The 27,187-nt window shown below is 40.5% G+C and overlaps 2 protein-coding genes across 6 annotated transcripts in view; both read left to right on the top strand.

The window, feature by feature from the left end:
- The window catches only part of LOC111263496 (uncharacterized), a 14,226-nt gene extending 2,281 nt beyond the window's left edge, over window positions 1–11,945 (top strand). Inside the window, exons 2-9 of one of the 5 annotated variants that reach the window (XM_086969666.1) lie at window positions 1,077–1,131; window positions 1,303–1,419; window positions 1,578–1,798; window positions 2,235–2,294; window positions 3,449–3,563; window positions 4,520–4,729; window positions 9,993–10,126; window positions 11,027–11,945. In XM_086969666.1, coding sequence (XP_086825792.1) covers window positions 1,341–1,419; window positions 1,578–1,798; window positions 2,235–2,294; window positions 3,449–3,563; window positions 4,520–4,729; window positions 9,993–10,126; window positions 11,027–11,137 — 930 coding nt within the window. In that variant the 5' untranslated portion in view covers window positions 1,077–1,131; window positions 1,303–1,340 and the 3' untranslated portion in view covers window positions 11,138–11,945. Of the gene's footprint in view, window positions 1–889; window positions 1,132–1,302; window positions 1,420–1,577; window positions 1,799–2,234; window positions 2,295–3,448; window positions 3,564–4,519; window positions 4,730–7,009; window positions 9,718–9,992; window positions 10,127–11,026 lie in introns of those variants that run through there. The other 4 variants (XM_086969668.1, XM_022838608.2, XM_086969667.1 and 1 more) reach the window with 4 other exon arrangements.
- Window positions 11,946–15,510: 3,565 nt separating this feature from the next.
- Window positions 15,511–27,187, top strand: part of LOC111263493 (putative phospholipid-transporting ATPase IM) — a gene marked incomplete at its 3' end in the record, with an annotated part of 49,261 nt that continues 37,584 nt past the window's right edge. The window contains exon 1 of the mRNA XM_086969665.1: window positions 15,511–17,861. The remainder of the gene's footprint in view (window positions 17,862–27,187) is intronic.

The following is a 27,187-nucleotide window of genomic DNA, read 5'->3' as shown; positions in this document are numbered from 1 at the left end:
CTCTTGCGCTGGAAGTTTCAGTGGGCCATCAATCGGTCGTCGCAATATAACAGGATAAGTCGTGGCATAATCTGCCATTGACAGTGTATGAAGCTGCTAGACAATAAGCAATAGATGGTTTTAACGTGAAACAGCATCACTGGAATACCGCTTTCGTTACTGTGTAATTATTAGCATTAGTTATTTTGAAAATGAACTCGAATATTGTGTTTTATTTATTGTGAGCCTTTACGCTGCGTCCTATTCTTGCCTGCGAGAAGGGCTACCACTTGTCTCAAAACGTTTTTAGTGAAGAGACTGACAAATGGCGTCACAGCTTAGAGCGTGCGAGAGATTTTTTAAAAATTTATTTTTATATTCTTCTTATTGTGTTACTCTCTGGCTCTGAATACAGGACACAATTGTATGTAGCGGACGTACTGCAGCTAGCTGCAAAGTTGATTTTTTTTAATACACTATATCTATTTTACTCTACAGAACTGGTATTTTTTTTTCTTTGACACAGCTTTATGTTCTGTCGGTTTCTGCTTGATTTACTTAATGGTATAGGTGTTGGCCATGGAACAAAGTACACTAAAATAGTCAGGTTTCCAAGCGACACTAGGCAAATTTGGTTGTTTAAAAGGTGCCTATTAGGTCAAATGTATTTTCAGGCATCCCTATAACGATTATGACATCAACTCTTTTAGAAACTGAAAAACTTCGATTGAATACGATCTCGGCAATAGTACACAACTGTAGGTACGTCATCGATTTAGGCCAAGCCGATAGGATATAGTGTGTTTTGGATATTTTATCGAAATCGATTGTTTCCTCAGTAAGTGTTTAGAGGAGGTTAAGGCACCAAGGTCCCAGCGGGAGCCGCAGCGATGGCAGTAGCAGCTATCCCAAGAGCTTTTGTTAGAGATGTCCCTTGTGGCGTCCACTCGACGGTTACAAACGCAAGTGTATTTGTTCTAGGCGCTCTTTTGCCCTGTTGTCCTGCGCACAGAAGATAAATTTCTCTATTAGTGGGCTTTGTGGTGAGGTACTATTATTTCTTTTTTTTTTTTTATGCACCTGTGAACGCGGTTTAGGATATCTATTTTGGACTAGTCAAGATACATGCCCTACGAGTCAACTGGAAAAAAAGTAAGTGTGTTGAATCGCAGTTTTTATCCACGGAAAACACTTACCTACCCGTTAGGGGGTTTCTGGAGTTTTCGACTTCGTCTAGAGTAAAGCATTGACTGCGTAGATCTGCTGAAGTTGTCTATTATACCTTTCATCAATTTTTGGAGTTATTCAACTTCGATATTGCAGTTTCGACCGACCGGCTGGAAAGTTTGACAGCAAAAACTATGAAACGAACAGTAATCGTATACGCTCTTCTGGCGGGGGCCGTATCAGCAGACGTCACATCAGATCAAAATGTTTATCGTAAGTAAACTAGTTATAGTATAAGTTGAGCGCACTAGCTCAATTTAGCCAGCTGACAGTTTTCAGTTGATACGAAGCGACTTATTTTATCTTGCTATTTGTAACTTGTAACCCAAAGATGACGGTGCTATTAAAATGCGATTTACTTTTTGGCACAGACTATCTCGAAACGCGGTGCGGCCTTGTAGACGCGGTAGTGGTCGATACGGTGATGACAATTCAGCTTAGAGATAACACGCACCCCATTGAAGCTCGGCCAGAATGTCGAAGTTTCATCGAGTTCAAAGCAAAAAAGAACTACAGTCTGCAAGCAACAATACGGAACCTCCACTTAACCGAAAGTTCGCCCCAGAAGTTGTGTTTGACTCATTTCTTAATGGTGAGGCAAAGTTACCAAGTCAATAGAACTAATCTCTATTAGAAACGATTATTTAAAGGTAGCCGAGATAATCTGTATAAATATTACGGGGCATGCTACTATAGAAATGCGTGGTTAACTCTCAGTTTCGTTGAAGATACAACCATGGCCGTCGAAGTATTTAAAACTTCTACCCTGTCTAAATGTTTCTTCTCAAATTATGGTGTGCTATTGTAGACAGTACAGAGGTGATCCGGCCATTCACTGCTTCGGTCATAGTGGTCCGCGTGCAAGCCATAAAACCTATTGCCAAAACCCATTAGAATGGGTTACTCGAACCCTGATGAAAAGTATCAAGGTCTCATGCAGTTTAGACACTTATTTAGCGCCGATCACGTATTATGGTATATAAACTGCAATAATCCATTACCTTGTCCTGTACCATTCCGAAACACAGGTGGTTAATGCATTAAAGAACGAAACGCATCGTATGTGCCATTATCACGGACCTCTCAAGGTACGTTTCCATTCAACAATTTCTCACATATATTTAGGGAAAGGCAAGTCTATGTGCAAGGGACTATATGGGACACTGCGTCTTTTCTAGCAGAGAAACGTTGATTTCGCTGCTTTGAGATTGATTTTCGTTGATTTGAGAAACGTAAAATTTTCGCTTCCTCTCGCTTTTCCTAAAGAGGTACCTTCGAGGGCAAACTAAAGAAGTTATATTACACCAGATGACATAGGGATAAGTAGGTCATTGTTTTCGGGCTTAGATAAAACTGAGTACTATTGATGTTAATTCTACAGATAAAATTTAAAGATATATATGGTCTCAGGGCACAGTAGGAACCTGTGTATGTGTATTATTATCACTATATAAAAGCATTGTTGTCTATAGCCATAATCGCAGCTTTCTCTACGTAGAAAAGCATTTTCTTTTTAGCCTTGCATTAAAATCATTAATGGCCCACTTAACCCAGTGGCACATATAGCTATAGCTTACATATATATAATACACATGGGCTAAATGTATCAATGATACAAATGTTGGAAGGTGACGTTTTATCGAAAATGTACTAATTGTAGCTAAGCCCATTTAGGCAGCAGGACAGAAGAGTTTTTTGAAGAATATTCGGCCCATATAGTCCCACTACACCCTTTCCTGTATATGTGTGTATATATATATATATGTATGTATATATGTACAATTCGTACATTACTAACTATAGGGACGTATATATATATATATATATATTCGTATAGCTGTCTTCCCCCAATCGTTTATCTAACTAACACAGAATTATGGCCTGCACATATAGCGCATAGCGCAAAAATGACAAAGCTTTTTGGGCGACCATTCACGACTTACGATTTTCAAGATCATTCGTGTAGATTGATATTTTTATAAACAAAGAGTTAAATAGTTTTATGTATTTGATAAATGGGTTTACGCTTTAAAAGACCGTCAACGACGGTTACAATGGTACCAGTTTACCTTGTCAGATCTTTTCCTTATCAGAGAGGCGTGAGAATATCGAAACTGCTTTAGAATTTTTGGTAAGACCTTATATTTGCCTACACCAGGACGTACTTTTTGCAGCAGTAGCGATTTATGAAGACTCCAAATCATTAACTGATCGTTAAATTAAACATTTTATTTATTCAAAGGCCGGGGAAGTTGGCCAGTTTTTTGGGAACGAGCTGAACTTCTTCTACACACGGAAGGAAGAACTGAAGCCCGAGCACGACATGGAAATCACCGTTACCAGCATCATCCAAGCGGGTACTTGTAGTCCAAATAATATCACACGCCGATGATAACTATTATTACAGGGAAACGGTATTTTTGCGTGTAAACACCATAATTTTATGCCATTATCTTCATCCATATGGGAATTTACCTATTCATAGTAAAGGCACTGTAAAAGCAACGTCACTTAAGACTCAACTGTACCCGTACTACGATAACGCCTACATACAAGGGCCGCACTACTAATGATTAAAAAAATACACCGGTATAATTTATAATTTATTAATAATAATAATAATATTTTATAATAATAATAATAATAATTTATTCAATTTTATATACAAATGGGAGAGATATTTACAATGGAATCGGGTGACAAAACTTCCGGGTTTCGTTAGTTATGATTCCTAGTGCCTTTCTCTTACATTTGTAGAACACTTCAGCTGGAGCAGAGGTTCATTTGAGCAACAATAATTAGCCAGGCTTGGCGCGATCTTTCTCAGATAGTTGCACTTTTTAAAGTAAAACAAGCCTACTTCCATATTTAATACAAGGTGACATTACGTCCATCTCTCCACTCATAGATAGCCACAATGACCTATTTGCGATCATCCTGCCGTATCGCTCCGCTTGGTAGGGTGGATGCGTGCGAGAATACCGCGCGTTGCCGTATTTACGCTGGTAGTAGTAGTAGTCGGTGTCTCAAGAGTCCAGCGAAAATCTGGCAAGATCCCATAGCCCATAGAGGACCTCCCATAATAAGGCCCTTTAGCTTTTTAACTAGTTAGTTTTGACACCCGGTCGGCTAGCTCGTAAGCACTTCGTCGAAACCTGAGAACTCGCGTCTGCCACCTCTTTCTTATCATATGCTCCCCTTCGCTCCATGTGCGATGAATCATTGACAAATTCTTAATTTGGTTATGCGTATGAAGTAATCAGTCATTGCATCAATAACACTTCGCCTTTTTCTACCTCTACATTTTGCCTAGATTCTACGACGGATTGCCCAGATAATATGTTCAAATGCATTAAAAGCCAAATTTGTGTACCCGAGACCTCAAGATGCGACGGAGCTTTTAATTGCGGGGACTATTCCGATGAAAGGGATTGTGGTATGAACGCATCTGTCACGGGGAACCCTAATACAGAAGCACCAAGAGTCGTCGTTGTACAAAAGTCTAAAATGGCGGCCGCTGATGGTAAGTTCTACCGAAGAACCCCTCCGACATGATGCGATTTCTCATAAATGTCCTTATTTCGATTGGACACCTCAGCAGTTCTTCGAAACGCCATTGAAAAGTCACAGTATAAGTAGGTTTAACATGCAGTAGCACATTGGTCATCATTTAAAGAGGCAACTTGCTTGGTTCCTCTACACAGATTGCGGGCTGAATGATACATTTACGAATAGTTGTTCTATATCGTGGTGGAACGATTACGTAACTTAGAGCTAGAAGTTTCAACAAACTGCGGAAGGAATTTGAAAATAGCACCGTTTTTCCGTACTATATTGATATACTCACTAATATCAGTGAAGAAAGCTATGGCTAAAAATCAAAAACGTTTCATAATTGTATATCATGATTAAGTTTCACATAGCTTTCCGCCACGAACAGCGGACGTTCTAAAATCTGGTAACCGCTTCTTGGTAACGACTCTTTGAAGCGACTCCTCGATGCACTAATAGTATATTTAGAGTCGAAGTTGCTTCTAATTAAAATAGATAACTTTCATTTACAGATTTTGATCATGTGTCTCTTTTCTTTAAATTTTATCTTGCATCAAAATCGGGCTCCTATTCAAATAATCAGATGCAATTGTACCTACATATGCACTTCATTGCTAGACATACGTCACAATGGGGTTCAGCTAGCTTATGCAATAGTAGAGACCTTACTGCTTCCATCGGGACCACTAAATTCTATAGGACGGGAAGCACTTAACAAAACTTAGCGCTTGAATGGTTGATAAACAAAAACCCTTAGAAGGGAGAAAGGCGGGTAAATTTTAGGATACGTAATATGCTGTCCACGACATTAGCCAATGTCCAAGAGAGGTCAAAGGTTTCGTCTGCTTGCCGATTTATTTAAAACGCATGTAGTGAGGCATGAAGGTTAGAGAGGTTTATTCTAAGCTTCATATTTGAGCTACAGGGGGCGGAAACAGTACGTTCTATTCGGTGAAACTTCTGAAACCAGAAGCGTCGTAAGTCATTGGCTCAGAAAATTTCGGGAAGGAAATTTCTCGATCAGAAGTGAACCTCGTTGAAGACCTCTGACGAATATGAATAATGGACAGCTGCGATCGAAGTCGACGTATCTCGAATTCAATCCTCAGTTTTGGTCAATGTAAAAATACCTCACTCAAATTATTCGAAATTAAATTGGCCACATAACTTGAACGGGGATTAAAAGTAAATGCCTAGTAACGCTTGTCTCTCCTTTATCTCATTTTACAACAGCTGTCCATTGTTGCACCGAATGATAACTGATGTTGAAAAAAAAGGTGTTGTAAAATAGTGACCATACAACCACATCAGCGGCGGATATAACTAAATAAAAAGGGGAAATCAGCTCAGAGAAAATGCAGCAGAAACAGCCGTAAAAACTAGTTGTGTCTATCTAGTGATCTAATGCAGGTGTGATCCACTAAAGCTTTTTGAGTTCTGGATGGCCGGTTATAGCTGAGGTGTACTGTCAACGACTGGAAACGATACTGAATAAATCCCGCATTACGCAATCAAGATTTGTATATGGAGGTAAACCATTCCTATTACAGGACAACGCCGACAGGACTCTACACCGTAAGAATCATGGTGGCAAAAATTCAATGGAGGGTAATTGAACGCTCTCTGTCATTCGCCATACTTGCCAAATGCTGATGTAAAATTTTTCAATAGGAGTCTTATTCAAATCTTAGCATGCTGCCAAAACCTTATACCCCAGAGTGACAGAGCAATCGATAAGTTACTATTTACATAGGAAGGTTTGAGATTACCAGTAATGATTTAGTTAAAAATAAAGCAACTAACCCTGTAAAAAGTTCGACAAGTTAGAGTTCACTGTGTCACACTTTGCACGACACTATAATAAGTGAGTCATAATGACAAAAAAGCTTTGGGAAGGTGTAACATGAACACGCTTTTTTATCGTTTGTTTTTACCAAGTTTAAACTAAGTTTAGCCCGCAAACTGATGCTTGTTATACACTCATGTACTATATATTTTAAAAGAAGTCTTGGGTATACGGAGTGGATTTGTTCCGTTGTGTTTTGGCAACCTTTTTGGCTCGATTTTGAGGAAACGACCAGACATGACATCAAAATTGCATATGAAACGGCTCTAGGGTGGTTAAAATAAATATTAACAATCCAGTCATAACGGAGAAGTACTAAAAAAAAAAAAAAATAGATGTATCCTAACAGAGAGAACAAAAGCCTTTTTTAGGAGTAAAAACTCTAAGAATAAAAAAAACTGTAAGTTTCAGACCGAAAAACTTCGAGCAGCTGTGTACCGAGTATGCGCCTGCGCCGAGCTGAAAACCTAGTCACTTAACGTGAGCTTCGTCCAGTCGGGATTAGCCTTCAATCCGGCTGTGCGCTCTGGGGTAGTCGTCTTTCGAGCTGCGTGGTTTCTACGCTATTTACGCACTTATATACCAGGCGAGGCCTCCACACTAATAGGATATCGGTGTTTTACGATCGAAAACTAGGGGAAGCCAGTGTGATAATTATACGGTAATATTGAAAGGCAATCAACATAGCATTATAAAACAACGAAAATGTCATCAGGTCACCGACGATCCACCCAATAACTTTTGACAACTTGAACATGGAAATTGAGAGACTAAGCAACTTACGTACACGCGCATTACTCGCTCTGCTTAACGACTTCGAGTGTCGTTTACTTTCCAGTATCAACGGCTCTTCGTTTGAGAGACATACGAGGAAACCAGCGATCGACATACTGACGTCCAACTTGCAAATGAAAAAAAAATAGTTAGTCGATAAGAACATTCTGAAATGGTATGTACCAGTTTAGAGTAGAACGACTGTATTTCCAGCGAGCAACAACTCTACAAAAGACAACGCCGGCCTGTTTCAGGTATTGGACCGAACTGAATTCGGCTCCAGCTGAACACCCTGTTCCCGGTCCTATCGATTTTTACAACAAGATTTTGACCCAAATGCTGAAATAGCCTGGCGCCTATTTGAGGTCGCATCGGCCACGTCCATAGTTTTACGTAAGAGTTGTAAGCGCTGCACTGCGCTAGATTAAAGAACAGACTAAGCGTCACACGAATTTGAAGTCGCTATATAACTTCCTCGAATAGTCGAGTTGGCGTCAGCTACAGGAGGGTATGTTAGCAATGTAAATACGAAGGAAACGAGACAAATTTCGACGCAAAGGGAGATATAGGTATCATGTCCCATTAGATCCACAGAGCTAATCGACCACGCGTCCGATTGTGTTCTCGTACGCTGGTAAATCACACTGCGCAAAACGTTGGAAGTAGAATTTTTCGTCTTTGAGCCGTTATGTTTTCTGAAGCAGCAGTCGTACGAAGCGGCAGGATCATACTCGATCCACAGTGAACACTTGAAGGGTGGGATTATTTCTTTACTGAACAAGTCTGTTCAATGTCTGCTTAAACCATGGACACGGGTCCACGAATCGAAGTTATATCCCCAAGAGAAAAAGCAATCCGTACGAGCCATCCTTATAGAAGACAACCACGAGGAAAAGCTTCTGTTACAAAACTCTTCGTTCATCTTATCACACAGCGTCTAAGGTGAAAGATTGCTTCTATATTCCGACCAACCAGCACAGATATGGCGAGGATGCCCTTACGGCATGCAACATATGACTTTAGAAGGTGCATCAGATCTGTCGCCGATTAACATATGCACCTTATGCTGTGTTCGTGGTTTTTAAGTTGACATTTGATACAGCGGCCTGAAACAGGATTTTAGTAAAGCTTGTACAATGGGAAGTCCTTCAGGATACGCTTCATATACGCAGAACGGCCTTGATGTATGTAACTACTGAGCACATAAAGTCCCTCCATACTTTCCGTACGAATGGCGCTAGCTCTATGTAAAGTTCAAATGGTTCCGATTGCTTCTTACGAAATGAGCACCTTTCGTCCACGTAATTTAACCCTATAAAACGTGCGTCCGTAAAACGAATTATGGAACTGCACAGGCGAGTACCTGAGTTGCAACTTCAACTTTTCTGCCCCCGCTGATAACTCTAAGTTTAGCAACACATCGAAAAGAAAGAAGGTATAACACAGGGGCGGCGGCTAATAAAGTTCGAACTGATTACGCCATTCTTAGCACGTGGGTCTCACCACCTCATCGTACGCCTATCGGGTTTTCGTTTATCAGTCCATGTGCTGCAGTAACTTTGCTGGACAAATCCTCTAACGGGGCACAGCAATTGTGTTTTTGTGCGCATATCATAGATATGACGATAATTCGATATACAGCGATAACTTGCAATCAGGAATTTCTCGATTGTAGTAAATGCTGTGACAAGAGAATCCCTGGGTATAAGTTACAATGGACACGTTTATCCTTTGTTTTTCCAACTATAAACTAAAGCCACTCTTATATATTTCAGGAAGCCTCTTCATAGCCTAAGAAGTATCTTGAAGAACTATATTCCCCCTGCTAAGTAACATTACATTTATAAATGAGCGTTCATCTGTTACTTTCAGATTCTACAATTCCTTTTATTTTAAAGAATTAGTATATGATTAAAATGGTTGTTGCTTTAAGTGAGACTTAACAATCCGTAGGGCTTTGGCGGAACTGTACAGTTTGTTTTTAACGGCCGCAGAACGATATTGTTTCTGTGTATATTATTTCACAGAATTGCTTTTTCGGTATAATATCAAGGATTTGTTCCTGCTAGAAGATTTGCGCAGGACAAATTTTGTTAGGTTTATTTGGGGTTTCTCCAACAAACCCACGATCTACCTTTGTCTTGTTGCCTTCAAAACCATATCAAGTCAGTCAAGGCTTTTTTTTAATAGATGCATATTAGGACACTGCAATTCAATTATACATAGAATGAAGATCGCCATTAATTAGGGCCAACACCGCGAAGTGCGAACTGATATATGAGTAATTAGTAAAAAACGCAATAATGGCTTGAAATAAAATTTCTACCAGTAAAAAATTACTACTAGAACGTATTTTTTACGATCGAGACGGCAATATTGCTATTGGATTTTCTCTTCAAATCGAAACATGGCGGGGAGATTTCCGAGAAGATTCTGTAGAGTCAGATAAACAACAGGAAGATACATTTCATTTGTTTACTCTAATTGCAATAGTTCGCTATGACATAATAGTTACACGAGCGCTTCTCTTCTATTCGTTTTTTTTTCTGAATTCCAGTTGATCTCTTAGGCTACACAATACTAACTGTCCCTTTTGGCCTTTCTTTATATTAAGTAGGTACAAAAAGCCTGAACAAAACCTCCATAGTAATCATCGGAGTGGGTCTAGGTCTAATGCTCATTTGTTTGGTGGCTGTCTTTGCTTTGATTACCGTTCGAAGGATACGCAAAAGGAACGATTTCCAGCCGGTAAGTTAACATGGAAGCCATGTTTTTTAATCGACTGTTATTCTTATATTATATACCAAGTGTACTATATTTACGATAGTATATTAGTATTGATATACGGAGCTTTTATGATGTAACAAATAGCACGAACGGAAATAAGGCTTACAGGTTAATTTCAAGTATTTCTTGTTTTTCTGTGCCTTGATGCCTATGATTAATATGCCGGGAACTCGTTTGACTTCGACAATAATCATTGCAGAAGTTGTTCTAAGCATTAGTTCTGTCACCTGTTTATGAATCAGCTATTAATTTTTGATCGGAACTTTTAACTTTCAAAATTTTGTTCTGTAAACCTATTTTCTCTAAAGTTCCTGTTCTATTCTATAAGCTCTATAAGGCTTTTCAAGTCACCTAATCTATGTGATGCGAAAGCGACTATTATTATTATAGCATCTATTATATAATATTATAAAATATATATATTATACAATACCAATTTTGGGGTTGCTATTGCTTGTTTTAGTGTAGCAGATATACACTGACAGCAAATATTTTGCGATTAATAATTTGAGATAAGCTGCTTACAAACAAACTACATACTCATTACAAGATCAAATAGCATTCATAGCTTGGGAATTATAATTTGGGAAATAGATAGGCGCAGTGTACATTTTATTAGGATTATACCTGAAATTGCAAAAAAAAAAAAAGAAAACCCTAAATATAATCACTATTTCACTTGCTTACTGGGCGAGACATCTAATGTGGCGTGGTAATCTCGATGGCAACATTGCTTCTGTGACGAACAGGGGATTCTGGCCTGGACTCCCATGGTGCGCTTATCTATTTCTTTGGGCCAATGTTATTTCAAGATTTCGCCCCCAATAGGAGACAGTAACGTAAATTGTTGATATAATACAGGTATTCGTCCAGGACACGCGACCTCCGCAACAGGAGACAAGTGTAGCCACGAATCAAGAGATCGATCAAGACTCGGGTATTAATGTCGCACTCAGAACCGATGTCGTCTAGTTAAGGTAGCGGTTGGAACGTCTCGTGTGAGGGCGTTCCTTATCGGGAGCTGACGCTCCACGTTATCAGGATCTTCATAATCGGCCTAGGACTGGCCGATTCACTCTGGGTTTGATTGGCCCGCAAAGGAAATCATTTGACAAGCACTATCAGAATCGCTCAGTGAGATTTAGAAAAATCTTTGAGGAGTTACCGCCTGTTATTAGCCTTTCAGGACTATTACGTGTCCGCCAAAACGTAATGATAATACTAGTCACTAAGAACTTTAGGTATCGTGGGACGCGCTGGAGGCCCATAGCGCTGTGAAGCTGCAAAGCTTGATTCATGTTATATTTTGGTCTTCCAAATTGGCAAGTACATCAAATCTAAGCCAAAAAGTATTGAAATTTGCTATTACTTTAGTATCACATTTGACGAATAAAAGCATAAGTTGAGCCGTTTTGAGAGACGCTGAAAATAACCAACTGTAGGGGTTGTGTAAAATGGGTGGCGTGGCTTTATTCAGGAGCGACCCGGAAAGTCAACCCAGTTTAGCTTGAAGTCCTATCAGCGCGGTCAGACTTGCAAGTGGAACCGCAGGTGGCTTCGTTGTCTGTGAAAAAATTCGCCTACAAGGGCAGAGGAAGCCTCTAAATATTTATATTTAAATATAAACGTGACGTATTAAAATAATAACATTAATGCTAATGATACAACGAAAGCACACTGGGCTTGATTGACCTGACTTGTTTTTAATGTATTTCTTTTAGTTGTGTGAAGCGTCACGGATGTTAAGGCAGGAATAAAATTTTTTGTACGCTGTTCGGTTCGAAGGCTTTTTTTTTTTGGCTTTGCTGTAAGAATAATTTATACAGTCCTGAAATTTGTCCGCTGAAAGTCTGCTCTAACAAAAAAATAAGGCAGTTTGAATGTTTTCAACAGTTGCTTAAAAAAGTTAGTGTCACATAGCAGGGTACAACCTTCCAGAAGCTTAATACGTTTGAGGAGCCTGTTTTTGCAGGCTTACCTTCCGAGAATCATGTCAGGGCACCACAAACCCTAAACACGGAAAGCTTTCAAATAGGGCTCTTGTTTGAGTTGTCCAAATAGTTGATAGCCGCTGAAGGCTAGGTCGAATGAATAGGGTAGATTTTAAAACATACCGAACTTCGAAACTTTTAATTTGATACTCACGAGGACAAGCCTAGACGCGGGAATGCCTCTAGCAATGGCCCTTACCCTTTTTTCTCAGGCCGCGCAAATCTAAGAAAAGGCGAAATGTGTAGTAGTCGCCTTCGATAACATTATCGCTAAGCTGGGTAAATAGTTGCTCAGGGTGTGTAAAAAAGAAACAGCTATAATCTAAATATTCTTATCTATGTAAATATTAAGTTGAGTTAACTCAAACGCCCCCCGTCCCCCCCGTCCCCCCAGTTTGCTAAGAGGATACGCATGTGTTATACTATCGGAGTATAATTATTTATATATAAACATGGCACGGTCCTACGTTGAGTACAGTAATGTACTAGGGTTAGCTGGTGCAGTATATATATATATATATATATATATATATACAGCAGAAAACAAAGGATAACTTTTTGGCGCTAGTGTATTATTCATTTGATTATCTAATTTGCTGTATCAGGTGATCTGACCACACAGACACTGATCGTGCCCTTCTACTTCTTCCGTTACCTTCGGCCAGACATATCTTTCATTAGACCCGAGCAGTGCTCGATAGATCTAGCCTACATCGACAGCTACGAGTCGATGTAAATAATCGACTGGAGCGTTTTCTAATCGATTCAGGTTCTTATAATGTCAAAATACAACTCAGCTTCAAATTGAGTACGTCCAAAAAAATGATCCATCTTTGTTCCGCGCCATTTTTCCATTCGCTGGAATATTTATATGTGTCACTAGTTTGCCTTCTTAGCAGCATCATTTTATGACTATTCTTCGACAAGTCTACTAATTAATGGCCACTGCTGGCAGTCTTTTTCGCTTCGAGAGGATTTGACAGAATTCCTCAAGATTCAGTTTCCAACGGAGCTAAGTCCACCTTGGGTTAAATCGATATCCCTAACAAGGAAATTTATTTTTAATTTAACAAAAATTTCCGAATGCCCCGGGATATTATGCAATAAGTCCAACGCATAAAAAGAGAATCATAACGAAGATATTCGTGTTTTATGCTGTCAGAACAAATTTACAAGCATTTTAGGCGACAGCATCGTCCGCACTACATTTAATATAGTATTTTTATATATTGTACGATAAGGCAAATTTTTAGAATCCTACAAATAGGATTTCAATACGCACATGCTAGAAATACGTGAAAAAGCCCCAAGCTTTAGCCGAGTTTGTTAAAGTGAATCTTCATTTTAAAGGTTTAATGGGTGAATTCTGTTTAGACTGGTGTTGATTTGCCACGGTCGTATTGTTGTCGAGGCTTTGGGCCGCATTCCCTAATCAAGATCAGGCCTTCTTTTCTTTCCTTGTGGTTCTGCATCGGTGCTTGTCATTTTAATAATAATATTACTATTGTATTATACTTCTACTAAGTGGCTTTTTCTCCCAAGTCCACTTAGCTCATGCTTGCATAGATTCCTTTATAAGGGCAGATTTATCAAAGTGTCCTCCCAGTACGTTTTGCCAATAGAATTGATCTTTCATAAACCCTCGTTGATGTAATTGCGTCTGAAGTGTGCGCTATTGTTCTATATGTGATTACTTCATGTGTGTTAGGCTGACATTGACTTATCCCTAAGAAGAATTTTAATAGTATCCATTGCAAGTTCGCTCGGTTTGGTCAGAACCAGTGGCATGTTACCGAGAAGTTGGTCGGAGCACTAAGGTAACGAGTGCACGAGTTCAAGTCGGATGGGGCGTTTCTCTTAGCTCATGAAGATCTGAGTCTGCGTTTCCATAGCAACGCAATTCGCGGGCAGGAGGTAGGTGGGGCGGGTAAAATCATAGCTCGAACAGTAAAAGATGACCAAGTCCAATCAAGATAGCTTAGAAACACTAAGCGAGTTAGAAAGATTGATTCACATTGAGCTTGACTATCAATACGTAGTTAAATCATAAGTAAATGAGCATACGACTACCGTAAAGTAGTATACCGTACGGCGAAACGAGATCGTTGTAGTAATACCTATCACTGTTTAAAATTTACAAACATTGCTCGGTGGCATAAAAAATTGTGTAAAACGAACATATATATATATATATATGCGCCATAATGGGTCGATCTAATTTTTACTCACTAAGAGTACTAGTCAGCTCTGTTACGGTTTTTTCCGCGATAGATTCGACCGTTAGGACGGATTGGCTGCTAAAACGCCAATCAGACCCACTCACTGGGTACAACATGAATACAAAATTGAAACATAGCTAGGCGTTTAGGAAGAGAATTCAAGTGCCTCGCACCTTTTTTGCAATGCCCTCTGCACTAGGACTCTCTAATGATTAACGATCTACGCGACAGGACACAGTAATGCCACAGCATGTTCTACTAATGTTAACCTTTGCTGAGGTAGCTGGCCACCGAAACGATTGTCATGTGATCCGTGCCATTATTTACGCTAGGCTAAGGCACGTCTCCTTCCAGTTGGAAGATTTCTATGATATAATATAAGTAAGCACTTCTGACAAAGACGCCGTTGCGGTAAAATAATGGAGGGCATGATTAAGGCTGAACTCCTCTTTGTTCAATAACTGCCTTTCGAACCCTTAGCTAATATGTCAGATTGTCGTATACTAGCGAAGTGAAAATATGCCTAGATAGAATAGAATTGCGATACAAATATATGTCCGTTCGCTCGTCGTAAGCCCATGTTCTTAGATATTAAATAGGACACCGACGCCAGTGAAGTAACTACCGTTTGACGTATACTCAGGCGTGTTATTGGACTTTGTCTTTGCAAAACTGTCGCCCGAAGGCAGAGATCGCGGCTAAACGAACTAGTTCTGTACGTGAGCTGTGGCCGATTGCGTTACGCCGCCATGATGACCATCTTGGTAACGTGGTGGGATCGAGCGAAGTGACTGCTTCTTTAGGAGGTGGTGGCGGTGACAGCGGCCAGGTACTTGTTTACATGGGTGGAATTTTATGACATGGTAACCCAAGAGAAGGAACAGATTTACTCTTTGGCTAATAATCCCTAGCAGCTAGCAAGCTGTTGTAGTGGCTTACTAACACGCGATTGAACGAGTGAAAGAGCTCGACCGGATACACCCTAGCCTATTGTCGCTGTTTTCGCGCGCGCCGACCTAAGCAGACGCCAGTTCTTGTCGTCAACGCGTTCGATCTCGTAGTTGCCGTCGTGCCTGCGGCAGCCTGCGGTGCTGGCCGATAATAGTGGCCACTCATCGGTCTTCCGCTCGCATCGGCCTTCGTCGGCAACAGCACAGACAGCGCAGCGCCCGTGAGCGACCGTCAGCAACGGCCGACAACGTCGGAGAAGTGGCGAGGGAAGCGGCGCTAGGAAACGCCGGGCTGTGTTACCCTGCGTTGCACAGTTAGTCAACGCAACAGCAGCTTCCGCCGCTAACGGAAGAGCTGCTCGAACAACTGCAGAACCTTCGACCGAAAGAGTTCCACCGCCATAACACCAATCGGACCGCTTGGGGCTAAGCTTTTGTCAATGACGACTTGGTTGGCAACGGCCGTTGCCGCCGTCCTCGCTGCTGCTTCGGTGGCCAGTTACAGGGGCAGGACGACCGACACAAACGAACGGATTTGACGAGCTAAACCAGACGAGCAACCACCGAAAAGTTGCTGCGCGTCCCTGTCGCCCGTTTCTGCTATCGTACAATTGCCGCTAGTGGCGATCGTACAGTTAACAGTGCTACCTACTGGCGTGCTGCCTGCACCGCCTGAACAATGTGTCTGCGCTGTTGTATGATAGTTGTTGTACGTTCCCACTTGACGACACACGGCGGCAACGGCGGCGGTGACCAGTGAACAGTCGGAGTGTGGGTGTATGTATGTGTTTGAGTAAGGACGCGCGAGCAGCAGGACCCGCCGAGACCTTAGTCTGCTTTGCGCTACCATCGTTTTGGTTTCCATTCGTCAGGTAGAAGATAGAGACCGCTGTCGTTGACTTCCGTGAGACATTCTTTCGTTCGTTCGTTTGCTAGTTGGCCATGAGAGCCTATGAGCGATCAGCACCGCCAGAAGCAATAAAGTCAAGTTAAGAAGTCCTGAAAGCGTTTTCGTCCCTCTGCCGGTCCCTGCTTTTGTTCGTGTAACAGAATTTTAAAATCTGTGTTTTCTATTTGGGAAAATTCAGTTCACAGAAGCAGACATTTTAATGGACGCTTATCGGCATGCAGAAAGGTAGCTTTAGCACTGCGTACCGTATCCAGTCAGCTAACAAGTAGAAGCTATGGCGACAACCGTGGTCAGAAATGATTTACTACATGGCTTCAATGTATAGAAAGTACAGGACGGTTTAGTGCAATAAGAGAGTAGCCTAACGTTCCCTTCTCGTCTTCTTTACACTTAGAAGGCTAAAAAAAAAAAGCTAGAAACAATAATCGGCAGACTGGCCACAACACCGGACAGATCTCATCTACAAAAATTTCCGAGTACGACATTCCGTAACATCCTGAATGAAGGTTCAAGAGGAGCCATGGAAAGATACACACGCCTGAATATAACAGTCCTGGATCAGTACTTGACAGTTATAAGTTAGACACGTTGCCTACGACAGACTTGACGATCTGACGGGTTTCATCTGAAGAACGTATCCGAAGCCTAATAAGAAGAAGTCTTGAGCAGTATAGCTGTAATACGACAAAAATCTGTGCTGTATCGTTGAAGGCCAAACACCTGTTGACATCTTCGTCACTGGACGGTGCGCACACAACTGGCCAATGTCACAACAATAGAATATAGCATAAATAGCATGGCGCCTCAACAAGCAGGTTCCCAATAGAAATTCAAGTAATAATCAGCAAGTCAGAAATCCCTTCGTCAACTAACGACGCTGCTATCCGATCTGAAGCATAGCAAAGCACTGTGCGCGGAGTCAACCGAAATAGGCCGTAGGTAGAAGCCAGCCCCGTCCGGACTTCATGACAACAGAAGAGGCCCGAGGTGTTGCTTAATACACATTGTAAACAGACAGCTACTGTTCAAGTGAGAAAGAGCTAGTAAATAACGAAAAAGCAACATGGTCAGTCATCAGCAGATTTATGCTACATACAAGTTTCCCTATTTTCTGACTGATTCAGTACTAAACGCTTTCTAGACGAGTCGACTTGTTTAAGGTAACAACAGTGTGGAGTTCGTACATCGAAAACAATTCCTCGGCTGAAAACAAAAGAACGACGCGCTAGTGTCACCATTAGCTTCGAAGATACGTAAGTGACGTTGCAAGTAGACGTCCGAAAGACAGAGCGCGTGTTGACGAAGGAACAGTCACTGCGCGAAATGACTGATTTCTTAGTCAAGCGTTATGAGATGACGTACCTCCGTCGAAAGTGCTTGTCGCATTTGTCATCTAAAATTTCGAGCGAGACCCAGTAATAAACTCTAACGGATTAAGATAACTCAGTGAGATATGTTGTTTTTCTAACTGACAGATATTCCACAGAGCCAAAAAATAAAAGATTGAAGTTAATGTATTCTCAAAGCTAAAATGGTTCCGAGGTAATACATGCAATCGGCCACCGATGCCAACGAAAACTCAGAGCAACAATTACATGGACAATGTGCTGTCGCACTCGTTATAGGGTAAGTGTTGATTGGTTTTTGTGTATCCGCGTACAACGCAAACCATAATTGATCGTCTACAATCTACTATGTGGTCCGTACATATAATAACTAATAAATTTATTTTTTGACAATCTCTGTTAAGTTCGACTCGTTACCATGACCAGGTTTTTTAAATTGTTTTCTAGAGTAACTATCAAGGGTCTTATACACCATGTGGTAAGTCGTTCTCTTACAACTTGTCTATGTAAAGGTGATTTAAAAGGCGCGCTGTTTTCGGTGTAGTTATCAGCGGCATTTTCAAACGCGGAAGATAAGCTGAAAGCATCCTTTAGAAATCGCCGAGGATCTTTTATATTTAGTATTATGTGCGATAGAAAAATTGCAGATCTAAAGTCGAATGTATGATGATCAGTCAGGTCGGATGACAGTTTATAACACAGATCCAAATCTGCGTACCTCACTATGTTTCATCGCTTCTCGTGAGCCTGTCGTATAATCTATACTTTTTATCGTACTCAAATTCAGCTCTTTAGAGCTAAATAGACGAACCAGGTTCAAGGATGAGAGTTCCAGGATTTAATAGGTCCGAGACACACAGACTCAGACAAATGCCTCATTAACATCGAAGTAAGCTCTGTATTTAGCGTATTATAAAAAAGCAGAAAGATGTTCGGGTTTTATGTCTTATTTTCTCGGCAGCTGTCCTGTTGGTACCTGATGTTTTTGGCATGTATTATTATGTACAACTGATAAATCATCTTTAATTGATGTACGTTTCATTAGCTGCTTCAGTTTCAAGAGACATACGTGCATGTTGTTGGGCTTATTTATAAAACTAAGTGAGCTTCATTTCAAGCTCGAATCTCTTTCGCTAGTTTCATCTTACCTTCCATAATTTGTGTAAGTTTCGCTAGATTTGATTTGTTCGAGACAATCTCTCGGTCCTACGCAGCACTTAAAAACTCTTTTGGTTAAATAGGCAAGGACTTAAAATCCATCCACTGGAACATCCTACTCTGTAATTTTAAACAAAAATAATTGTCACATTGACATATTTGAACAAGAGAAATTTTAGATAGGAAAACTACGAGGACTTGATCGTAAGTTGTCGGCATTGTTTCAACAGTATCGACAGTCTGTCGATCGACTGGAAGAAAAAAGCGACGATAACATTTTGTTGAGCTTCTGCAACGTAGAAGCAACGTGCGGTAGGGGGCGTTTCAGTCGGTTTCGAAATTGTCGAAGACGTTTATAAGATATCTACAATTCGAAAACCTTCATTTTTCTATGTGTATATGGCCTCTTTGTTCGATTATCTAAATGCTGTCGTGAATCTGTTGTTGGTCAAGAATGCTAATATGGCTTCTTTAGACGCAAACGTACCCCCCCCCCCCCCAATAGATGTGCGAACTTTGCTTCCTCTGTACTTTGTCTAGAGACACATTCTAGCTAATTAGATTAAACAAACGTTAGAAATTTATAGGTGCTTATCGCTGCTGGCCAAGTCCATGTAACGAGCCTGGCCGTAGAATGTAACGGGACAGAGATCGTATCTTACAATAGCTTCCGAATAAGCAATGGCTCTGTCTATAGAAACAACCGAGTACGATGAGAACATCACTGTGAAGTTAGTGAGTTTCATTCTGGGCTAAATCGGGCCTAAAATTTAATGCAATGAATAACATAGACAATTTTCGATCATGACGGTCAATTTGGATGTGTGGATGTATCCCTCATATCAGCGTACATACGTTCGCTTTCTTCGTTAGATATTTGAGGTCAACTTAAGTTGAAGCATGGCAATTGTTCTATGCTGTACTATGTGTTCACTTACTAGCTATTAGATTTACGCATCCGTATAAGAATTATCTGTCATTGTCGCATCCATGCGCTTTTTAAAAATCCCTTCGCTTTGAAATTATCCTAAACCTACATTTTCCCATAACGAGGTATTGACGCATATGTTCACGCTCAAGTCTATGTTATTTTAGGCAAATCAAGGTTTTTATAGGTAGTTCGCTTAAAATATTTGACTTTGCTGATTATGATATTATGCGTTCACAGTTTATGCCTCTTAACGGGCATCGTAGTGAAATACTACAGTTTAGAGTGCAGCTCCATATACACGCAACCAATGTACTTGTTTGCCAGAGGCCCTTTGATCCAGTTGAGTGTAAGGCTCTTGCGAAAAACTCTGTCTTTCGGCTCAGTTTCAATCGTGTTTCAAGGCGGTGACAGGTAGATCCGCTCACACTTTCTACATACACAATGTACGGCGCCTTTAGTAGGCTGTTTGTTGTCACGGGCACGCGCTCATCCGCTACTCCTGGTTTCGCTGATTGTAAAAATCAATTCCTTGCACAATAACACAATCTACTCGTAATGACGAGCAATGTTGTGTCGTTCTCAGAATCTGAGCAGAAATCGGCTATCAAGTTTATAAACTTCCTGGCTAACTTTGGATCGCATTACAGATGAGTATGTGGCTGCAGAAGAAGCCGAATTAGGCCACAGTATAGCGTAACAAAAACAGTGCGGGCTCTAAATCTATTTGCTACCGTCTAAGGTTGTATTTCTAATGATCTTTCTGCTTTTTTTTTATCAAGGCACCAGTGAAGCAATCGGATATAAGCGAGCGTACGATATTACAGACTCTTCGCGAAAATCTTAGGTGTACGCCATATGTTATGAAGTCATACAAATACTCCCTTAGGACAATAAGACCAATAGATTTCGTTAATATTTTCTACTGGCTGCCTAAATCCTACTGTAGCAGGTCGTTTTCGGCTAGTCTGACAAAAAACTTTATCCTCGATGGCAGCATAAACCACAGAAGTGATCACGGGCTTGCTCTGGATCCAGAGGCTATGCCTACAACGTTTTGAAGGTTGTGTCCTGTGGAGGAAGCGCACTACTTCCAAGGACAAGCTCATCACTAAAGAAGTATATCTGCAGCTGGAGTGTCTGAGTGAAAACCATGAGTTTTCCAACAATATATGCCTAAGCCCATCCAAGCCGATATTGGCTGCCTAAAAATGCAAGCATGCTGTGCGGTGATAGTCGACAAACAATGGGGATTTTCAGCCCATTAGATTATTATGTGTGAAACGTTATTGAGTGAGGATTTAACAAATCTTTGCATGATAACGTCGACTCGCCTAGTCGTGGTATCAACAAGGCATCCACAGAATTATAAAGGGAATATTTCACGCCGGTTGGTAAAGGTTCGAGGATCCGAATCAAAGTCATAGCCATTGTATTGAATAAAGACGACCGTCAAGACTGGCCTATTTAAAAGCATTTGCTTGAAATCGGCCTTTGTTTTAACACAGTTTTTAAAAAGGCTTTAAGAGGTCGCCATTTATGTGCTGTGCCGTGTATATGGTTACTGTTTGATTTTCTCCTAACGAATTTCCGATCTGGCATCGTTGGCACAGTGGCCTCATTTTTTGATCCGATGTCGTCTGTGGTGTTAGACCTTTAACCATCTGTGGACGTCGACATGGTCTCAGCTCTACGTCATTGCTATCAGCTCTTTCTGTCACAGCAATCAATTATTTTTATCTGAATTTTCACTTCACGTCTCTAATTGTTGATTCTATTAATACTGGAACGTTACAGCTAGCCGGCTTAAGGCCACAATATCAAACATATCGTGCGTTATTAACTTACACAGGCCAAAAACTGAACGTTAGTTTTTTAGAAGCGAAAAAAATAAGCACGCCTATCGAATAAAGATGTTACTATTATCACCCTTATTTGTTAAGAGGTAAATTGTGCTAGGGGCTACAAGCTTGGCTTTTTTAAGGCAAAAGCGTTATATGTTATCGTATAATAAGCCTGTTTCCGTAACGATAGTCCTCTTTGACTACTCTTATTCGTATACGGCAGGTTTCAAGTTATTACATTTACAGTCGCCGTCGTCTCCGGTCGTCACTTTTATCCAGCTTATAGGGAGCGTTTAACTAAAGTACACGCTGATTAAGTCCGAACGCTGGAATACATTTGAGACTGTAAGCACAACTTAGCAGAATTTCTCCATCTTTGCTTGGGCGCTTAAACCCTTTACTGGAAGCGGCAATAGGATAGCGAAGTTAATTTATATGAGATTAACTGGTAAAAAGGTAGATATTCGATCGAGTGTCCCAGAGGCGGCTATCTCTGTTCTGCCTGTTCTCCGCAAACCGTTTGCGCGTATAATATTGTAAATTTGGCAAAAAAAAAAAAGAAAACACCTATCAACGTATGCCGACGACCGGATGACAGATCTAACGTATAAAACTGTCGCTATCATCCAATGTAGCACCCCCAATCCTCTGGAGTTTCGTTTCCATAACTGAGATAACCGCCCGATCAATGAAACTCCCCATTCAGAATCGTTATTCTATTGTTTACGTTCGTAAAAAAATTAAACTGTGAAGGGGATACTGGAATTTTTCTTTGGTGAAATGATATCGGATTTGTCAGGATGACACGTTCTATGCTATTCGTGCAATTGATCACATTTAGCACCAAACTGGTTAATTAGATTATTTATAATATATCTGTCGTAATTTACTATGTTCTGTATGGAACGGTTTAAGAAGTCACGGGAAAGGCACGAAGGACTACCGCGATCGAATCTTGCATAACAGGTCTATACAATTGTTATTAGTACTTCTGTAGGTATTTTATCAAGCATATTTTGAAATAGGCGCCTTCGTAGGACTCTGCAAAGCCAAAGAAAAAGTTTTAGGCATTTATCATCCACTTGGTAGCTATCCATCGATGTATATTGTACGTTCTCCTTAGACTTTGTCTCTGAGGTCCCCTCAAGTATTAGTGACTGTAAGATACTTAAGTGTATTTATTTGAATATATAAGAAGTACTAATGGGAATCATGGGGGACACGCAGCAAAGTAAAGCACAACATTTGTCAATCAGTTAATCACTCGATTATTTTTATATTGTTTTGTAGCAGAGGTTCTAGTAGTAGTGGTGGAACAGCGATGGCTACTAGCTTAGTGTCACTTACTCCTGACATGTCGGGGGAGGTAAGCAAGAAAGTTTCTCTTTCCCAAAAAAAATCAACGTTTATCGGCCTCTGTCCAAAGAAGAAACAGCGTACACCGTTGGATTTCAGAGAATTCTTCGTGTTCTTCTGTTATGTGTTTGGCTTTGCGTCGACTCAATATATATGTATATATATATATATATATATATATCGTTGTTAATGGTCAGTCTGCTTGGTAGCTCGTTCGCGCATTCAGCGTCTGCTTTGTGCGCATTGTGAACTTCCTGGGCTCTGGGCATCCTGCGAACGTTCTACTATAGATTCTGCTCATTCTGACATTGACTCTTTTTGTATGCTGGTTCGTTCATGATCGCGATAACACTACAGCTTCAGCCCTCTTTTACCAGAAAAATAACCGACGAAGATTGACTAAAGAAGATTTTTTTTATAATGAGTTCAGGTTTCTCATACTTCATTTATATGCAGCGGCGGTAATCACCGTCAAGATCAGACATTTCATTTTTATGTTGAAAATATCAAATCTACTTGTAGATTACAGATTTCTTGAAATCTAGTGTAGCATAATCTAAGGTCAAGAATCTTACTACTTATAGAGCAGGGCTTTATATTCTGTATTGGAAGTTCGTGTGACACAGGCTGTACGCATACGCCTGGAAATGTGTGTCCTTTGCGATGCGCACGAACGAAATTGATTGGTAACTTCAACGGAAGCGTACCGCTAGCCAAGCTCGTCAGTTTTCAGATCGCGCCGCCTGCTAGCAGCCGTTGCTTTTAATGGACAAACAATGGAGAAGTTTTTTCACAACTTCTTTTGTCGATAAGAATCGCAACTTGTGTTACCATCCTCTTCAGTTGCAGGCCATTAAATATATTGGTAGCTGAAATAATTTCGAAATGTTTACTCGTATCTATAGACTGAATGTCCATTCTTGTCATTATAGTGTTAAAGTGGCGGAACCAATTGAACAGAATGAAATAAAAAAATAGATTGTTCCCTGTTTTCCGTTGGCTATTTTCCGGCAGGATTACGTTGTTACACTTTCCCTATAATTTCAGTCGGTAGACTCGTTATATACACCGGCGACACGGTTACAAGTAACGTAATGTAGGAATTATGTATTTGTTTACCAAAACATCTGTTATAATTGTCGTTACACCGTTTCTTCTCTCCCCATTATTCCTGTTCACGTTACATATAACATATAGAGAGTATAACAGGAGACTTGTCATCCTTGCACTAGTGACGTCCTATCTAAGGAGGCCCTTACGAAACGCCTCCGTCACGGCCATACAATGAGCTGCTCGATAGATACGACATATTCACTGTTTTACGGGTCAGCAGATTAAGTATCCTGCATAAATTTAATGTCCTCATAACGCGGCCTATCCACGTAACGGCAGACCATCAGCTGCGGTTGTATTTGGCGGCAAAAAAATAAAAAACACTCGAATTATGGGAAGTTTTTCAACGGGATATTCTACAGGCTTCAATTGTCGTCCAAGACAAGTGAATCGATGCAGGACTTCACAGCCATAGTTGTCCGCACCGAAGATATTCTTTGTTATGTAGGAACATTTGCTCGTCCAATAACTCACGTCAGGCAGAGCTGTAACACGGCCATGTTCTACTGAAGAACCTTGATGCACTGCGATTCTAAGACAAATGCTTCGTATTAAAACAGGGCTGTGTTTTGTTGACCTGTTCGACATTCATAGTCGGATACATCACCTATATATATATATATATATACAAACAATTTACCGCGTTCAGCGCTAGATCGGCGATATATGATAATGCGCTAAAACTTTGCGGGGTACTTCGATACAAAAATAATGCTAGAAGCGAAATGGATTGTTTGGTTGGCCTTTTTTGGTCCTGATCAGTTTCTCAATTGGCATATGTCACTGCGACTCAGCCATCAACCCTGACGTCGTAAACGAATGTGTGAACGCTGCCCCGTGATTGAAATCTATGTGTAATAGCCCATATTATTGTGGGCTGCTGTGACTCTATTGATTTACATCGAATTAAGATAACTAATAAAGCTACTGAGAAACACAGCCGCGTAGGAAAGCGGTTTATCGAGTGAGCGGTTGAGTGATATTCGACGATCCTGATCCGAAAGACTATTTTCATCGCTATAAAATTTAATATCAAATATTCACAAAAGCTATTTGGCTGTTGTGTAAATCCTGTTTATATAATTCACCCAGTTATACCATAGAACTCACCCCAAGTTTTTTCGACGGAGAAAAACACGAGGCACTTACAGATTCCACCCAGCGTCTGCCGTTAACAAATCAACCTGTGCCGATAGGTAACGCATATGCTGTTCTCCCGTTTTGTCTTAAAGTCAAGTGTAATATAAAGAAGAGGCACGCGGTCACTGAAAGTTAACATGAACGAATCAGGGCAACGGAAAGCTATACCGCAACTACTGAATGGCTAGGGCACAGTGAAGCCGTGGGTTCTGTGTGATCAGATAAACATTTACCTGAGACAGAATTTTTGTTCGGAAACTACCTGTTGACCACCTGACTAAGTCGTGTATTAATTTACCACATTTGTTTCCGCTGACGATTTTAGCAGATCAGCATTTTCACAGTAAATTTAACGTTTAAAGTTTGAATTCAGCACGTCTGAATGTGTAGATGCGATTTTCTCTACGCCACCACTTTTGTAAAACGACGATTCTAATGTATCAAAGTGTGGACCGATGCCGTTTGATACATTTTCTATTTAAAACGTACTCAATTCTATTTTGAGATCATAAAAGCTTAGTATATCTTGGCTTGCTAGCCTACAAAGCGACACGTATATATATAAGATGTTCCTGCCTTCAACGGCAAACACCTAAAGCCTTCGACATCGTTGCGCTCAGGCTGGCAACGCTGTGGTAACGTCCTAAGGCATCTATCGCTACACTCAAATGATGGCAGCGAACTATCGGGGAACCAGATAGCCCACTACGACAACGTTTACGTATGTAACATTACTGACGCCCGAGCCACCATTGCCATCCTCATAGGCTGTCAAGAATTATTACATGCTGAGTCTGCAGGACATAATGACAATGATAATGATAGGACGTAGTTTCGACCTTAATCCACATTATGCCTGCCGTTTATCTATTATCTATGTAATAACGAATAGAAACAACAGACGTGCAATTATTGAGTAAATAACTTCAGACAGTTTATATTGAGTCGTCACATATTACCTGTATGTAGGTCTACTAATAGAACGTTCATGCCAAGGCCTCCAAAAGACCCCATTACCTATGCGCATGTACGTATTTATCTGCATTCTAGTTGCACCTGGTAATATGTATGGCGGCTTTGTTTATTTCCAGCTCGTAATACACGTAACGTGTAAAAATCGTTTACGTATTTTTTTTTTCGAAAAGAAACGTATATTTTATTGGGATACATTGTTTTTTCCGCTTATACAATATCACTGTCAGCACCGATAAGAATAGAGAAGGAGAGACAATGCCAAATAAACTCTACAATAAAATGGTCAACAAATAGAATAGCCGAAATATGCCTTCTATTGTTCAGGATGAGCTTGGCTTCGCTTGACACTGTAACAATGTGTCTTTGTTTAGCTTAAATTTGGTAAATGCTTTGTAAGGCTTGCATATCATAGGTTATGTAACCTGTGTGCGTCATATCTTAATAAAATAATTTCCAAATAAAGTACTAATACAATGAGAGAGATCTTGCGAAGGCGAAAACGGATGACTAGCAAAGCAGATAAAAAGTCACTGAGTTTCCATTGAAGTTGATCGATCAATTTTTCCCCAGAATAGCGCGTGTGTTCTGGACTTTCCAGTTATTATCTTCAATATTATATGAATGATTTTAAAAGTCTTAGGTTCTATTTTAAGATATGGGTTTTTTTTTTAAGTTACCAGGCAACACCTACGTTTGGCCAATTGTTATTGTCGCCTGCCCCGATAGTAGATACCATATATGCTGCACACCAAATGGCTGAGGTGCAGCGTGTTAGGGCATCCGTTGCTGGAACTAATTGAGTCATTCTACTCGAAAAAGTTGAATTTGTTTGAGTTTGAGAATTGTGGCACCACGGTACTTCAACGATCGTCGTGCTAACGGCGTATCAGTCAGTCGTTTCGACGTTCTACGTGGAACAGGTTTGACAAGACCATAAACTTCCTGATCGACTGCGTCTCCAGCAGATGCCAGTGAAGATTGTTTTAATATATAGTCAATAGCACACGTCTCGTAGACAGGCAGCCCAATATCCCACAAATGTCAGTGCAAGCATGGGGAAAATTCCCACCACAGAGAGATCAATCATCATTC

This window comes from Varroa jacobsoni, unplaced genomic scaffold, assembly GCF_002532875.2.
Source record: "Varroa jacobsoni isolate VJ856 unplaced genomic scaffold, vjacob_1.0 scaffold_770, whole genome shotgun sequence".
In the NCBI taxonomy this organism is placed as follows: Eukaryota; Metazoa; Arthropoda; class Arachnida; order Mesostigmata; family Varroidae; genus Varroa; species Varroa jacobsoni.
The sequence above is the reverse complement of the archived record's forward strand: the minus strand, read 5'-3'. Positions and strand labels throughout refer to the sequence as shown.